This window comes from Cucumis melo, chromosome 8 (assembly GCF_025177605.1).
Source record: "Cucumis melo cultivar AY chromosome 8, USDA_Cmelo_AY_1.0, whole genome shotgun sequence".
NCBI classification, from domain to species: Eukaryota; Viridiplantae; Streptophyta; class Magnoliopsida; order Cucurbitales; family Cucurbitaceae; genus Cucumis; species Cucumis melo.
The window spans coordinates 2301678-2316299 of record NC_066864.1 but is presented as its reverse complement, the minus strand read 5'-3'; the positions used below and the strand labels follow the sequence as shown (position 1 = coordinate 2316299).

The 14622-nt window shown below is 37.6% G+C and overlaps 4 protein-coding genes across 5 annotated transcripts; 1 reads left to right on the top strand and 3 right to left on the bottom strand.

The window, feature by feature from the left end:
• Positions 1-755: 755 nt before the first annotated feature.
• On the bottom strand, positions 756-4924 carry LOC103484577 (uncharacterized). 2 transcript variants are annotated; one of them, XM_051088628.1, is made up of 2 exons: positions 4786-4924; positions 756-1614 (listed from the first exon to the last, which is right to left on the bottom strand). In XM_051088628.1, the coding sequence occupies exons 1-2, from the start codon at positions 4865-4867 to the stop codon at positions 884-886; spliced, it is 813 nt and encodes a 270-aa protein (XP_050944585.1). In that variant the 5' UTR covers positions 4868-4924; the 3' UTR covers positions 756-883. The 2 variants fall into 2 exon arrangements, with proteins under 2 accessions (XP_050944585.1, XP_008439941.1); XM_008441719.3 differs by lacking the exon at positions 4786-4924 and adding an exon at positions 2015-2285.
• On the top strand, positions 2446-8626 carry LOC103484575 (uncharacterized). The gene is made up of 4 exons (XM_008441716.3): positions 2446-2809; positions 3238-3406; positions 4879-7404; positions 7498-8626. Exons 1-4 carry the CDS (start codon positions 2696-2698, stop codon positions 8460-8462), a joined length of 3774 nt encoding a protein of 1257 aa, XP_008439938.1. The 5' UTR covers positions 2446-2695; the 3' UTR covers positions 8463-8626.
• Positions 8627-8809: 183 nt separating this feature from the next.
• On the bottom strand, positions 8810-10063 carry LOC127150521 (pentatricopeptide repeat-containing protein At1g55890, mitochondrial-like). The gene has a single exon (XM_051088374.1). The coding sequence runs from the start codon at positions 10061-10063 to the stop codon at positions 8810-8812; it is 1254 nt and encodes a 417-aa protein (XP_050944331.1).
• A 3009-nt stretch (positions 10064-13072) lies between these two features.
• Positions 13073-14272, bottom strand: LOC103485315 (pentatricopeptide repeat-containing protein At1g55890, mitochondrial-like). Its single transcript, XM_008442866.3, has one exon. It carries the CDS (start codon positions 14270-14272, stop codon positions 13073-13075), a length of 1200 nt encoding a protein of 399 aa, XP_008441088.3.
• Between the last annotated feature and the right edge of the window lie 350 nt (positions 14273-14622).

Genomic DNA, 14622 nt, shown 5'->3' with positions numbered 1-14622 from the left:
TCTCCATGCTTTGCTTGCAGCAAATTAGGTCATAGAGTACTTTTTCTTGCCCAATTAGAGCTCAGCTCTCCAGAGGAATGTTTCGTACTCAAATCTGGCCGTTTTCTCTAGTGATGATGGCCCTTGTGATTTACTCATTGCCACCAACATTATAGTGCTTCAAACAAATTGATGTTGAGATTGTCTAATAATTTGCTTTCTACCATGTATTCAAACAATAACAGGATACTCATTTCTTCGAGAGTGTTTTTTCTTAAGGGATAATCCAAATTTGGTTGCACTAATGTCAAACAAACTGATGTTGAGAGTGTGATATTAGTTTTATTATTTTTAGGATTCGAGTCATTGACATTAACGAAACTAAATTTGAGTAATCAAAACTCTTCCTCCCAATCCAGCTACCATCAAACTTCCAATATATACACAAACAAACAATAATCACAGAAAAAAGAACACCTTCAAATCATTCAAAACTACCTTTTTCAAAGTGTAAAACTAAATATTAAAGTGGTTATATAATCAGATTCAATTCACTCATTAGAAAAATGTTACTAAAATTACTTCTAAACATATACTCTATTATTGCTTGAAGCTCCTATCAGTCATCAATAAGAATAAGAATAATATGTAAATAAGAGAGATGACAATCAAGAAATCATGAGTTGAATCCATGTTTGTTACTTATCTAAGATTAATATCTTAAAAGTTTCCTTCATCTAAATGTTATAACTTGAAAGACTAGATAGATTAGTATGTAAGCTAGCCCAAACACACTGTAATATGTGTATATATATAAATAAAAAGAAAACAGAAATCAGTCCCACAACTTGAGACAAGTTCAAATTCATATGCACATTATGTGTATATTTTCAAAATGGTTAACTTAAAAATCTAACCACTTGGTATAATAGACACAGGTAGCAGGAGAAATGATGCCATTTGGGGTACAATGAGTGATCCTTGGACAAACTCCACAAGGAATGGAAGCCATTGCCCCTGTTTTAGGCTCCCCTTTGAGGCCTCCTTGACTACAATACTTATAACAAATCTTCCCAATTGGAATAAATTCAAATTCACCAAATCCAGAGCTCTTCACTTCCGTCACTTGATTGTCCAACACCAAAGCATTTACAATCTCTTCAATTTGTTCTCTTGTCAACTCTACTTTGAAAGCTCCACTCTGTTTGAAAGACTCCACAATCCCTTCAATGGTCATCAACTTCTTCCTTTGTATCATTCTTGCACAAACTTGTTTGAGAGTATTGATGTAGTCTTTGTCGAGCTCCCCGTCACGATACCAGTTACCACCGGTTAATTCCTTAGCTGGTTCAAAGTCGTTAGATAGGTAGAACTTCTTGCCTTTGTTTTGATAGTGTTGGACTATCTTTATCAGGCCTTTGGTTTGAAGAGACTTAAGGGATTTTGTTACAACACTTTCGGCAAACTTTGTTTCTCTTTTCATGTCAAAAGTGCAAATCCCCATGCTTTGCTTGCTGCAAATTAGGTCATAGAGAACTTTTTCTTGCCCAATTAGAGCTCCTACAGAGGAATTTTTCGTACTCAAATCTGGCCTTTTTCTCTTGAGTGATGATGGCCCTTGTGATTTACTCATTGCTGCACCAACAATACAGTGTTTCAAACAAATTGATGTTGAGAGTGTCTAACATTAGTTTTCATTATTTTTAGAATTCGGGTCTTTGACATTAACTAAACTAAATTTGAGTAATCAAAACTCTTCCTCCCAATCCAGCGTACCATCAAACTTCCAATATATACAAAAACAAACAAACAATAATCACAAAAAAAAACCTTCAAATCATTCAGAATTACCTCTGAAAAAGTGTAAAACTAAATATTAAAACAATTATATAATCAGATTCAAATCACTCACTAGAATAATATTACTAAAATTACTTCTAAACATATACCCTATTATTGTTTGAAGCTCCTACAACCATAGTGTTTCGAGAATCAAAACGCATTTAAACCAACTTAATAAAAATGTAATTTTTACATTTCAATCGTCAAAATCTGGCTGGTGGGAACGAGCCCTTGCCGTTGCCGTCGCCGTCGCCGGTGAAGGATAAATGAGGATGAGGGAAGAAGGTCGGTAGGAAAAAGAAGAAGGCGGAGGTCTTACAAAAGAATTAGGTTTTGGGAAAGAAACAGGGGAACAAAACTCAAAATCTGGCACTAAAATTTTCAAATTTTTACGAATTCGAACCCTAAATTTGGGTTCGTTGGATGGGTTGAGGGTCGGATTATAACTTTGAATTTGGTTTAGGGCAAACGTTACGAATTAGTACGATATGGTTTTACGACGTGGCCATTTGCAAAGGTGGAGGCCCATATTCGAGGCCCAGATACGTTTATCCCGTTATCTACAAAACAAACGACGTCAATTGAGCCGTCAAATATGGACTTGGGACACATTCCATACGGCGTCCTTACGAGTCCTTCTCCTTTCCGAACAATTACTTCGTCCATGGCTCCAAAGTCGTCGTTTCGGTCGCTCGGTTTTACAATTCCCTTTTTCCGATAGCCACTTTTTCGTCCTTCTAGTTCTGAAGTCTTAATCAATTTCCAGTCTGAGAAAAACTCTGAAGGAAAATCGAAGATCTTCGAAGCGGTGGCTTTAATCAGATCTTTCATTTATTTGATATCGTTCGGATTTTAATTATCTCCGGTAGCCGAGATGTTGGAGAAGATCGGATTGCCGGCTAGGCCATCTCTTCGAGGGAACAACTGGGTGGTGGATGCTTCTCATTGTCAAGGATGTTCGTCTCAGTTCACCTTTATCAATCGCAAGGTCTGTCTTATTTCTACTTCTAATCTTTGGTTTTTTTTCATACTCTATCTTTAAATTCTTCTTTTTTTCTTTTGAAGCACGGTGTGTGTAGGTCATCATGATAGTATCCTCTGACGTCTTACTTAATTCTATTCTGCTCAGCTGTGTGGATGATTCTTTTTTTTTTTTTTTTTTTTTCTTTCATTCCTCTAAGTGACGGTTTCTTTGCATATAAGTGTAAGGGATTGTCTTGGTTTGAATTAGACAACAAGCACTAGGGCTAAAATCAAGATGACCGATGAATCATGATACGGGTGCTCTAATGAACAAGGCTAGATTCTTAATAAGGAATTCAATTTTTTTTATTAAAATTTGAACGCTGTATCTTACTGAAGATATCTGATACCACTTGTTAATTATTTTGGTACGTATGCATTCTGGGTTTTCAGCATCATTGTCGGAGGTGCGGGGGAATATTTTGCAATAGTTGCACGCAGCATCGAATGGTTTTGCGTGGACAAGGTGATTCTCCTGTGCGCATATGCGAACCTTGCAAGAAGCTAGAAGAAGCTGCAAGGTTTGAGCTTCGGCATGGACACAAAAGCAGAACTGGAAGAGGTATGAGTGTATCATGAAGCCAATTGTTCTACGAGTTTTTTTTTTTTTTTCTTTGTAATCATTGTACTTCCGTAATTAAATTTGTAGAAGTATGAAATTTGAACTAAGACCTTCGGAAGGTGAAAAGTTTATTTCATCTGATGAATTTTCTACTCCTTTGAAAGTTGAGAAGTTTGTTCATTTGAGCAAAAAAGATGAATCTGGTGGAGTGATAACTGAGAGGTTTATTTCAGCTTTTCCCCTTCACTATTCTTGCAAGTTTTGTTTTACACGTCCATCCACAATACTTGAAGTAAACTACGATTTATTTTAAGCAAGTATCCCGCACAGAGTTTGGATCTGCCCTCAAAGGTTAACTGCATTCCTTCTAAGGAGTCTTCTCCTTCACGTAGTTTAAATCAGTCGGTTATCTTTGTTTCAAATTCACAGGTCAAGTTCCTAAAAATAATTCTTCTTCTCAGTATAATTCGAACAATGATTTGTCTCCAGTGTAAGTAGCAAAGATTTAGATGATATTGCGTTGGAGTCAGATTCTGAGGTGGTTTTTTCAGAAGAAAATAATGGGAAAGCTTTAGTTTGTCTATTTCAAAGATCAGAAGAAGAAAAGGTTCACCAGGTTTCCAATTCCTGCTAAGTTTTCCTCCATTGTTGATGCTTGTGCTCTACGATTGTGTAAGTCTCCTCTTTGTTCATCCTTAATTGCTGGCAACAAATTATGTTTTCAGTATGAAGATCATCTCATGGAATATGGAAGGTCTTGCAGACAAATCTAATCGTTTGGCTTTAAAGAAAATTCTGAAAAATCTAAATCCAAAATTGGTTGTAAATCAAGATACTGAAAGGGAAGAGTTTGATATAGTATTCATCAAGTCTTCATGGAGATCAAAGGAAATCGGGTGGTTTTTGTGGAATGATTCAAGCTTTGAAATTTTCCTTCTACTTCTATCCTCGTTAGTGATATATAATTAAATTTGACTTCAACCACCAGCTTAAGCTTTTAGGTGAATTGATGCTTTAATATGGTATCAGAGCAGGTGGTCTGAGGTCCTATGTCCAAACTTTGTATTGTTGTTTCCTCCCCAACTAATAATGCTCCCCTATATCATTAGTTATATAAGAAAATAATAAAAAAGATTTGCACCTTGGTTTTTCTTCCTGAACTAGAGTTTTCACATAAAACAGGTGTTTGTTCTTCATCTCTACTTTCAATAATTAATAGAGTATTGTTTCCTTTTGTTTTCTTCATCTCTACTTTCAATAATTAATGAAAAATATTGTTTCTTTTTGTATAATTTGAATGTGTTTAGGCTTTTGTATAATGCATTGACAAGAACTACTTTCTCTTTCTTGTGTATGTTAGGTTCAGAAAGCACGCTTACCATTCCCACGTATAACATCGTCTGTCATTCTTGATTCTCTCGCTTTCTGTTTGCCTTTCTGAAAGAGTTTTATTCTCTCCATTTATCGTGTAGGTAGCTTGAAATCGACAAAGCCTGAGGATGACATTTTGGCTGAAATTCTTGGTAGTGATAGAAAGGAATCATCATCTTCAGTGCAAGAATTAAATGGCAACAGTTCTTCAAGTGGAAGGACTGTTGCTGGTGAAGAGTTCGTAGACCATGGGGAAGGAGAGGCATCCAGTAGCTTAACAGATCGTCTAGAGAATAAAATGGAATCTAGCAGTCCGGAGCAATTGCGCCAGCAAGCTTTAGATGAAAAAAAGAAATATAGAGTTCTTAAAGGAGAAGGTAAATCTGAGGAAGCATTAAAAGCTTTTAAGAGAGGAAAAGAACTCGAGAGGAAAGCTGATGCTTTGGAGATTTCCATAAGAAGAAGCCGTAGAAATGCTCTAGTATCCAGTAATGCATGTGAAGACCAAAATGTTGGTTCTAAAGAATCTGGTAGGAAAATGAAACTTAATCAACAAAGTAGTAATGAAAAGCATGATCTTAATGCTGAACTCAAAGAACTTGGATGGTCTGAAATGGATCTCCATGCCGAGGATAAAAAATCAGCTACAATGAGTTTAGAGGGCGAGCTATCTTCTCTTCTTAGTGGGGTCTCACAAAAGACCGACAAAGCTAAGGGTGTTCATAGCATTGATAATACCCAGGTTGTTGCTCACAAAAGAAAAGCTTTAATGTTGAAACGTGAAGGCAAGCTAACGGAAGCCAAGGAAGAACTTAAGAAAGCCAAAGTTTTAGAAAAGCAGCTTGAAGAACAAGAGCTCTTGGCTGGAGCTGAGGATGAGTCAGATGATGAGCTATCTGCATTGGTGCGTAGTTTGGATGATAATAAGCATGAAGATATTTCATTTCAGTACAAGGAGAATCTCGAATTTGATCTTGATAACCTTCTAGGGGCTGCTAATACTATCATTTCTGACATCAACTTCGAAGTGACAGATGAGGACATGGAAGATCCTGAAATTTCTGCTGCTTTAGAAACATTAGGTTGGACTGAAGATTCCAATAACGCTGAAAGCACTCAGCCCCAACCTTCTTCTAGTACTAGGGATTCGATAAAAAGTGAAATAATTTCCTTGAAAAGAGAGGCTCTTAATCAAAAGCGTGCAGGTAATATTGCAGTGGCTATGGAACAGCTTAAGAAAGCCAAGATACTTGAGAGAGACCTTGAGAACTTCGGATCTCAAGAAGATAAGCATGTTTCAGGCGGTGGCAGTACTGAAACGACAGAAGTCATGATTCCTAAACTTCCTTCGAAAAGTAAAGTAGCCATCCAGAAAGAGCTTCTTGCTATAAAGAAGAAAGCCCTGTCCTTGAGAAGGGAAGGAAGGTTGGATGAGGCAGAAAAAGAATTGAACAAATGCAAGGTCCTGGAGCACCAACTTGAACAAGCGGCTGAAGCTTCAAGGGGGAATGGCAGAGAGGTGGGTGTTGAGACTAAAAATCCACATTTGCTCTCTGAGGATCTCAATAAAAACTTGCTAGATGTGGAAGTGGTTGAAGATGTAACAGATCAAGAAATGCATGATCCCGAGTATCTTTCTGTTCTTAAAAATTTAGGTTGGAATGACAAAGATGATGATTTGGTTCCTTCAAAGCCCTCTAAACAAGATGATTTGTTAGATGTGGAACCAAGTGAGTCATCTGCAAATCATGCTCCTAAATACGCAGTTAGGCCACTAAGAAAAAAGGCTGAAGTCCAGAGAGAACTTTTGGGATTGAAAAGAAAGGCTCTCTCTCTTAGACGCCAAGGGGAGACTGAGGCAGCAGACGAAGTGCTGCTAAAGACCAAAGCTTTAGAGGCTGAGATGGAGGAGATAGAAAGTAGGGATAGAGTTAGAACTGCTGCCTATAGTGGGAACCAAGAGGACAATCGCAAAGCCTCTTCTGGAAGGTTGGTCAATCAAGGTGATGATTGTGATGTCACAGAGGAAGATATGAGTGATCCGTCATTACTCTCTGTTCTACAGAATTTGGGATGGAATGGTGATGATGTTGCACCAGTAATTAAGCAGGTCAATCCAGTTAAAGAGGATGCAAAACCATCTAGTAACCAATCTTCTACAACCAATGTCACTGCACCACAAAGTAGAAGTGAAATTCAAAGAGAGGTTCTAAATTTGAAAAGAAAGGCTCTTTCCCTTAGAAGGAAAGGCGACATTGATGAGGCTGAGGAAGTCTTGAGAAGGGCAAAGGTGTTGGAGATCCAAATGGATGAACTGGATACTCCAAAACCAAAAGGTGTGGTCGGTATCACTGAGGATGACAAGTCTGAAGTTCTCAGAGCATTGGGAGGCGATGAGTTGCGAGACCGTGTGAAGGATGTGGAGGTAAATAATGTATCAGCACAAGTTGCAGACGGTCTGAAAGTGTATAACGAAGTACCAGATCTGTCCATGGATTTAAAGTCCTCCAAAGGCAATTCAGTTCATTCCCGTTTACAGAATTTTAACCAATCAGACCGTTTAGATTCGAAAGAGCTCGGAGCGTCATTCAGAGAAAGTACTTCAGGTAGAAATAGTTCTCTGGAAGGTAAGATAGCTACTGATGCTTTTAGTTCCAATTATCAACCTGCTGAGAATGTGGATACATATTTAATCTTAAATAATTGGATATTTCATGTAGGAAATGGACGAATCTCTCACTCCGATGTGTTGACTAGTGTTGGCCTTTTCACAGAGTCTGGATCCCAGGCAATTTCTACTGTTACAAATAAAGATCATTTCAGCATTGTAAACCAGGACACTGTAGTTCATGAAGGGAAAGAACATTACCAAGCGGACAGCTCCTTTCAGGACTCTAATTCTCAGAGCAGCACAAGTTCCCTGCGCCAAGAAGTTTTGGCTCGCAAGAAGAAGGCAGTTGCATTAAAGAGAGAGGGAAAACTGTCAGAAGCTCGTGAAGAACTTCGACACGCAAAGTTAATGGAGAAATCTCTTGAGGAAAACAATGGTCAGGTTCAACTTACTTCAAAAAGTTCGTCAATTTCCTCAAACAATGTACCATCACCTAGCCGAAAGGAATCTAGCACATCAACCGTAGAACAGAAACCATCACCTGAGAAGCAGTCTAGCCCATCAACTATGGAACAGAAACCAATGTCTGCTCGTGACCGCTTCAAGTTGCAGCAGGAGTCACTCAAGCACAAACGACAGGCTTTGAAATTTCGTAGAGAAGGTCGAACACAAGAAGCTGATGCAGAGTTTGAAAAGGCCAAGGCCATTGAAACTCAATTAGAGCAGTTAACCAACGCTACAAATTCATCTGCAAGTGGAGAAGAGCATGCAGGAGATGTTAGTGTTGAGGATTTTCTTGATCCTCAACTGCTCTCTGCTTTGAGAGCTATTGGTTTGGAAGATCCGACACCGAGCATTTCTAGAGGTCAAGACACGTTAAAGCCACCACCAAAAGCTGGCACTGATAAGATGGAAAATCCAGTGTTAGAAAGAAATCAATTGGAGGAACGTATCAAAGCAGAAAAGATGAAGGCAGTGAACTTGAAACGTTCGGGAAAGCAAGCAGAGGCCTTAGATGCCTTGCGGCGAGCCAAACTCTATGAAAAAAAGTTGAATGCCTTAGTATCGAATTAAGAGCAAGTTGTGTGAGATGTTGAATGCCTCCTTCAATTAGTTCTTCCTATTGGTCCATTGTTATTTGAAAATGTACCATCATTGATCTCAATTCATTCTCATGCTACAATTGTGTCATAATTCTGTTAAGCCAGAATGATGAAATTATTCTTCCATTAGATTCATTCTCATTCTGGTGCCAAGAGTTTTAAGGTAAAAAAAACTCTTTCTAAGCATAGAAATTCACAAGGAAAATACATTCAGATCTCTCTTTAATCAAATTTCCCAGTGAAAAAGAAGAAAAAGATGGTCAATTTAACAAACAGGATAAATTGAAGCCGAAGTCACACAGGAGTAAAACCATATTTTCAAGTGCTCCTCTGAGGCAATTTCAATTTGAAAATTGAATGAGAATTGTAGAGCTCCACAAGGTCCTTAGCTTCTTCAATCTTGGAAATTTCAGCCAATCCATCAACCACACGTTTCACCTCCTCTGCAAGAAAAACTATTCCACAACCAAAGGACTCCTTGCACAGTTGAAGTGCAGAATCAAAATCACCCTTCTCGCAAAGCAATGGGAGAAGTGTCCTGTAAATCGATGCATTTGGATTAACTTCGTTCTCCTTCAATTTGTAATACCATTTTTTGGCTTGCTCCAAATCCCCATCTTCACAAAAGCCTTTAATCAGAATATAGTAACTGTCCAGATTTGGCTTGATTGCCTTCTCCTCCATTTCAGCCAGCAAGTCAATCCCATCTTGAATTCTCTTCTCTAGAACCATTCTTCGCAACCTCGCATTGTAACTTATTAGATCAGGAGCAATGTTCTTGTTTTCCATCCTGGCCCACATGCTTTCTCCATCTAAGAACTGACCCTTACTATAGAGTGCAGTTAAAAGCGTATTGAATGTAACCAAATTTGGCTCCATTCCATTCTTCTCCATGTCATTGAAGAACAAGATGGCTTTATCCAAAGCGTCCATCTCGCAGCACGCATTGATAACAATGTTATACGATATCACATCTGCTTCTATCGAAACTTCCTGTGGTACCTCCCTAAAAATTGTTTCAATTTGATTGAATTCCTTGGAATTAACACAAGAAGTCAAAAGTGCATTAAAAGACTTAACAGTCCGCTCGCAATTCAGTTCAGGTAATTCATCGAACAACTTGCGTGCATGAGAGAACATGCCCGCTTTCCCATAGAGCTTAATGAGGCGGGTCGCAAAACCTTCTTCTTTAATTTCCTCATACTTCTTCTGGGCTTCTATAATATCTTCAATCATGGAAAATTTTTTATGTAAAGCAAGAAGGCGAACTGTAGAAAAATAAATACTGTCCTTGCGGCGAAATTTTTCGGATTCCGAGTTCTTTATGAACTTGTTAACGAGCTTTTGAAGACCTTGCTCGGCGGTGAGAGGAGTTGCGGCGGTTGATTTGTTGCATTTATTGGTAGCTGAAGAAGGAGGCGAGGGGTTGGGTTTGTTGAATATGGGTGTGGGGAAACGAGAATGGTTGAAGATGCCATGGAGACGACGGGAGAGGGAAGAGGAAAACATATTTCTCAACTGAAGAGAAACAGAGGTAAAAAGGTGTGTGTAATAAGGGACGGGCTTTACCATAAAGTAAAAGGACGGCGTTTTAGTTGTTTAATGGCCCAAATCCAAAACACTTCTTAAGCAAAATCAGGTATATAGCTTCTTCTAATTTTCATTTTCATATAGTTAATATTTAGTTTTAGTAACAGATTTTAATTTTCAAGTTGAAATTTTTTAACTCGTAGTCCAACTTTCTTCATCCCTTTTACGAAACAACACTTTCTTGTCATCGATCTCTCTTCTGAATATATAATTTCTCATTTGACATTGTATTGTGATAATTGTGACAATGATAATGATAGGGACGAAAATGGTTGTTGTTCTTGACAACATCTTTAACTACATTTTAATTAGTCTAATGGTTTTATTATTAGACTGTAATTAATTTTTCAAATACATACGCAAATATTTTAACATAACTGAATACATATCTAAATAACTTTTTATCTTTGAGTTTTAATTTAAATTTCAAAATCTCATATTATGTTACTTTTTATAATCGTTTTTTTGTCGTTAAATCATTCTGTTTCAAAATTATTTTTATCAATATTTTTATAGCTATCAAGTTTCTAAACAATTCTTCTTGTTTTCAAATTTGATTTTATCGCCACATTTATTATAATAATTTTAAACATGAAATATATGTTTAGTTTACAATTACTTGTTTTTATCGATGGGATAAACCTCGTATTTTATTAAATCAAATTACAAATAACTATATAGTCAACTATCAATTAAGTGTTCGCTAGCTCTTTCATTGTTCCTAATCTCTCCCTTTGTTATATCTTCACTTGATGCCAACAATAGCTTAGTTCAACTAATAGAAAAACTTGTTTATCTAAAGACCAAAAAGTCTCGGGTTTAAATTATGTGAGTTTAAATTCCTCCATCCTCAATTTGTACTAAGAAAATATCATCACTTCTATCTAAGTTTCATGAAAATGATTTATATGAGATGTGAATTGTGATATAAGGCTTAGAGAGGTCAAAAGCTTGCACTAAATTTTATTCCTAGGACCTTGAAGTCCGTATACACTATGCTTCATATATTCTTTAATGCATTGGTTAGTAAATTTCAATTATTAGTTGGTGTAATTAGCTCTACAAATGACTACATAGGAGAATCGAGTATACTTTTTTAATAATAATTGTTATTCATAATTCATAGAAGTATTAATATGAACGTAATAAAACACCCCTTGGCTGCATTACTTACAATTACAATTACATAAATTAACTAGAATCTACATAAATTAAAATAAATTATCTTAAATTAATTAGCTTTAATTATTTTAAATTTAGACTTTGGAGTCAATTTAAGAAGAAAGGCACTTGCCCTTAGAAGAGAAGGGGACATTGATGAAGCTGAGGAAGTCTTGAAAAGAGCAAAGGTGGTGGAGATCCAAATGGATGAACTGGATACTCAAACCAAAAGATGTGGTTGATGTCACAGAGGATGACAAGTCTGAAGTGCTTAGAGCATTGGAAGAAGATGAGTTGCGAGACCGTGTGGAGGATGTGGAGATACATAATGCATCAGCACAAGTTGGAGACGGTCTCAAAGCAAATGATGGAGTGCCAGATCGTCTGTCCATGGATTTAAAGTTTTCCGAAGGCAATTCAGTTCATTCCCGTTTGCAGAATTTTGACAAATATCTGACCTTTCTAAAGAGCGTGGAGCCTCATTCAGAGAAAGTACTTCAGGTAGAAATAGATCTTTGGAAGGTAAGATAAGCTACTGAAGCTTTCAGTTCAAATTATCAACTTGGTGAGAATGTGAATACATATTTAACTTTAAATAATTGGATATTTCATGTAGGCAATGGACGACGAGATGATCAATCAATCTCTCACTCCGATGTGTTGACTAATGTTGGCCTTTCCACAGAGTCTGGATCCCAGGCAATTTCTACTGTTTGTACACAGATTATTTCAGCATCGTAAACCAAGACACTGTAATTCATCATAAAGGGAAACAACATTACCAAGCGGACAGCTCCTATCAGGACTCTAATTCTCAGAGCAACGAAAGTTCCCTGCGCCAAGAAGTTTTGGCTCGCAAGAAAAAGGCAGTTGCATTTAAGATAGAGGGAAGACTGTCAGAAGCTCGTGAAGAAATCTCTTGAGGGAAACAATGGTCGGGTTCAACTTACTTCACAAAGTTCGTCAATTTCCTCAAACAATGTACTATCAACTGACCGTAAGGAATCTAGCAACTGTAGAACAGAAACCAAGCACATTTGAAATTTAGTAGAGAAGGTCGAACACAACAAGCTGATGAAGAGTTTGAAAAGGCCAAGGCCATTGAAACTCAGTTAGAGCAGTTAACCGACTCAACAAAATCATCTGCAAGTGGAGAAAAGCATGTATAAGATATAAGTGTTGAGGACATTTTTGATCCTCAGCTGCTCTCTGCTTTGAGAGTTATTGGTTTGGAAGATTCGACTCCGAGCATATCTAGAAGTCAAGAAACGTTAAAGCCACCACCAAAAGTAAGCACGGATAAGAAGGAAAATACAAAGTTCGAAAGAAGTCGATTGGAGGAACGTATCAAAGTAGAGAAGGTGAAGGCAGTGAACTTGAAACGTCTGGGAAAGCAAGGTGAAGCCTTAGATGCCTTGCGGCGAGCCAAACTCTACGAAAAATAGTTGAAAGCCTTGGTATCGAATTAAGAGCAAGTTGTGTGCGATATTGAATGCCTCTTTCAATTAATTCTTGATATTGGTACACTATCATTTGAAAATGTACCATCATTGATCTCAATTCATTCTCATGCTACAATTGTGTCATAATCCTGATAAGTCAGAACAATGAAATTATTCTTCCATTAGTTTCATTCTCATCCTCGTGCCAAGAGTTGAAAACAAACTCTCTTCCTAATTGACGATCCATAATAAGCATAAAAAAACTCAAGAAAAATACAATCAGATCCATCTTTAATCAAATTTCCCACTGAAGAAGAAGAAAAAGATGGTCAATTTAACAAACAGGATAAAATTGAAGCCGAAGTCACACAGAAGTAAAACCATCTTTTCAAGTGCTGTTCTGAGGTAATTTCAATTTGAATTTTAAATAATTATTAGAATTGTAAAGCTCCACAAGTTCCTTCGCTTCTTCCATCTTGGAAACTTCAGCCAATCCATCAACCACACGCTGCACCTCCGCTGTATGAAAAACTAATCCATTATCAATGGCCTCCTTGCACAGCTGAAGTCCAAAATCAAAATCACCTTGCTCGCAAAGCAAGGGGAGAAGTGTCTTGTAAGTCGTTGCATTTGGAACAACTTCACTCTCCTTGAATTTGACATAGCATTTTTTGGCTTCCTCCAAATCCCCATCTACACAAAAGCCTTTAATCAGAATATTGTAACTGTGCACATCTGGCTTGATTTCCTTCTTCTCCATTTCGGCTAGCAACTCAATCCCATCTCGAATTCTCTTCTCTAGAATCATTCCTCGCAACCTCGCATTGTAACTTATTAGATCAGGAGCAATGTTCTTGTTTTCCATCAAAGCCCAGATGCTTTCTCCATCTAAGAACTGACCCTTTCTATAGAGTGCAGTTAAAAGCGTATTGAATGTAACCAAATTTGGCTCCATTCCATTCTTCTCCATGTCATTGAAGAACAAGATGGCTTTATCCAAAGCGTCCATCTCGCAGTAAGCATTGATAACAATATTATACGATATCACATCTGCTTTTATCGAAACTTCCTGTTGTACCTCCCTAAAAATCTTGTCAACTTGATCAAATTCCTTGCACTTAACACAAGAAGCCAAAAGGGCATTAAAAGACTGAGCAGTCCGCTCGCAATTCAGTGCAGGCAATTCATCGAACAACTTGCGCGCATGAGAGATCATGCCCGCTTTCCCATAGAGCTTAATGAGGCGGGTCGCAAAACCTTCTTCTTTAATCTCCTCATACTTCTTCTGGGCTTCTATAATATCTTCAATCATGGAAAAATTTTTACGGACAGCAAGAACGCGAACTGTATAATCATACTTACCTTTGTTTTGGCGGAATCGTTTGGACTCGGAGTTCTTAATGAACCTGTCAACGAGGTTTTGAAAACGTCGTTGTTCGGACGTGAGAGGAGTTGCGGCGGTGGATTTGTTGCATTTTTTGGTAGCTGAAGAAGGAGGCGAGGGGTTGGGTTTGTTGAATCTGGGTGTGGGGGAACGAGAATGGTTGAAGATGCCATGGAGACGACGGGAGAGGGAAGAGGAAAACATTTTTCTCAACTGAAGAGTGACAGAGGGTTTAGGGTTTTGAGGTAAAAGGTGTGTAATAAGGGACGGGCTTTAACAAAAACCAAAACGACGGCGTTGTTGTTGTTGTTTAATGGCCCATTTTTGGATTTTTGGATAGTGCTTGGCCTCCCATAAATCCAAAGAACTCTTTAAGGAAGATCAGGTAGGTGTGTGTGTGTGTGTGTATATATATCATGTTTTAAGTTTGATTTTGATATATGTCATACAAGGACATTCTTTTGATTTTTTTAGCAAAATTCACGTGTATTCTACTTTATGAAGTAATAAAATGCCTTCCCATTTTATTGAATCGTTAAAAGATGTATCTTATT

Bases quoted from the DNA above. Each gene is read 5' to 3' on its own strand.
- LOC103484575 (XM_008441716.3), top strand. From the start codon at position 2,696: ATGTTGGAGAAGATCGGATTGCCGGCTAGGCCATCTCTTCGAGGGAAC. The intron at 2,810-3,237 runs GTCTGTCTTATT...CTGGGTTTTCAG, and splicing joins TCACCTTTATCAATCGCAAG to CATCATTGTCGGAGGTGCGG. The intron at 3,407-4,878 runs GTATGAGTGTAT...TTTATCGTGTAG, and splicing joins CAAAAGCAGAACTGGAAGAG to GTAGCTTGAAATCGACAAAG.
- LOC103484577 (XM_051088628.1), bottom strand. From the start codon at position 4,867: ATGGAGAGAATAAAACTCTTTCAGAAAGGCAAACAGAAAGCGAGAGAA. The intron at 1,615-4,785 runs GTAAGCGTGCTT...TTGTTGGTGCAG, and splicing joins CGATGTTATACGTGGGAATG to CAATGAGTAAATCACAAGGG.
- LOC127150521 (XM_051088374.1), bottom strand. From the start codon at position 10,063: ATGGTAAAGCCCGTCCCTTATTACACACACCTTTTTACCTCTGTTTCT.
- LOC103485315 (XM_008442866.3), bottom strand. From the start codon at position 14,272: ATGTTTTCCTCTTCCCTCTCCCGTCGTCTCCATGGCATCTTCAACCAT.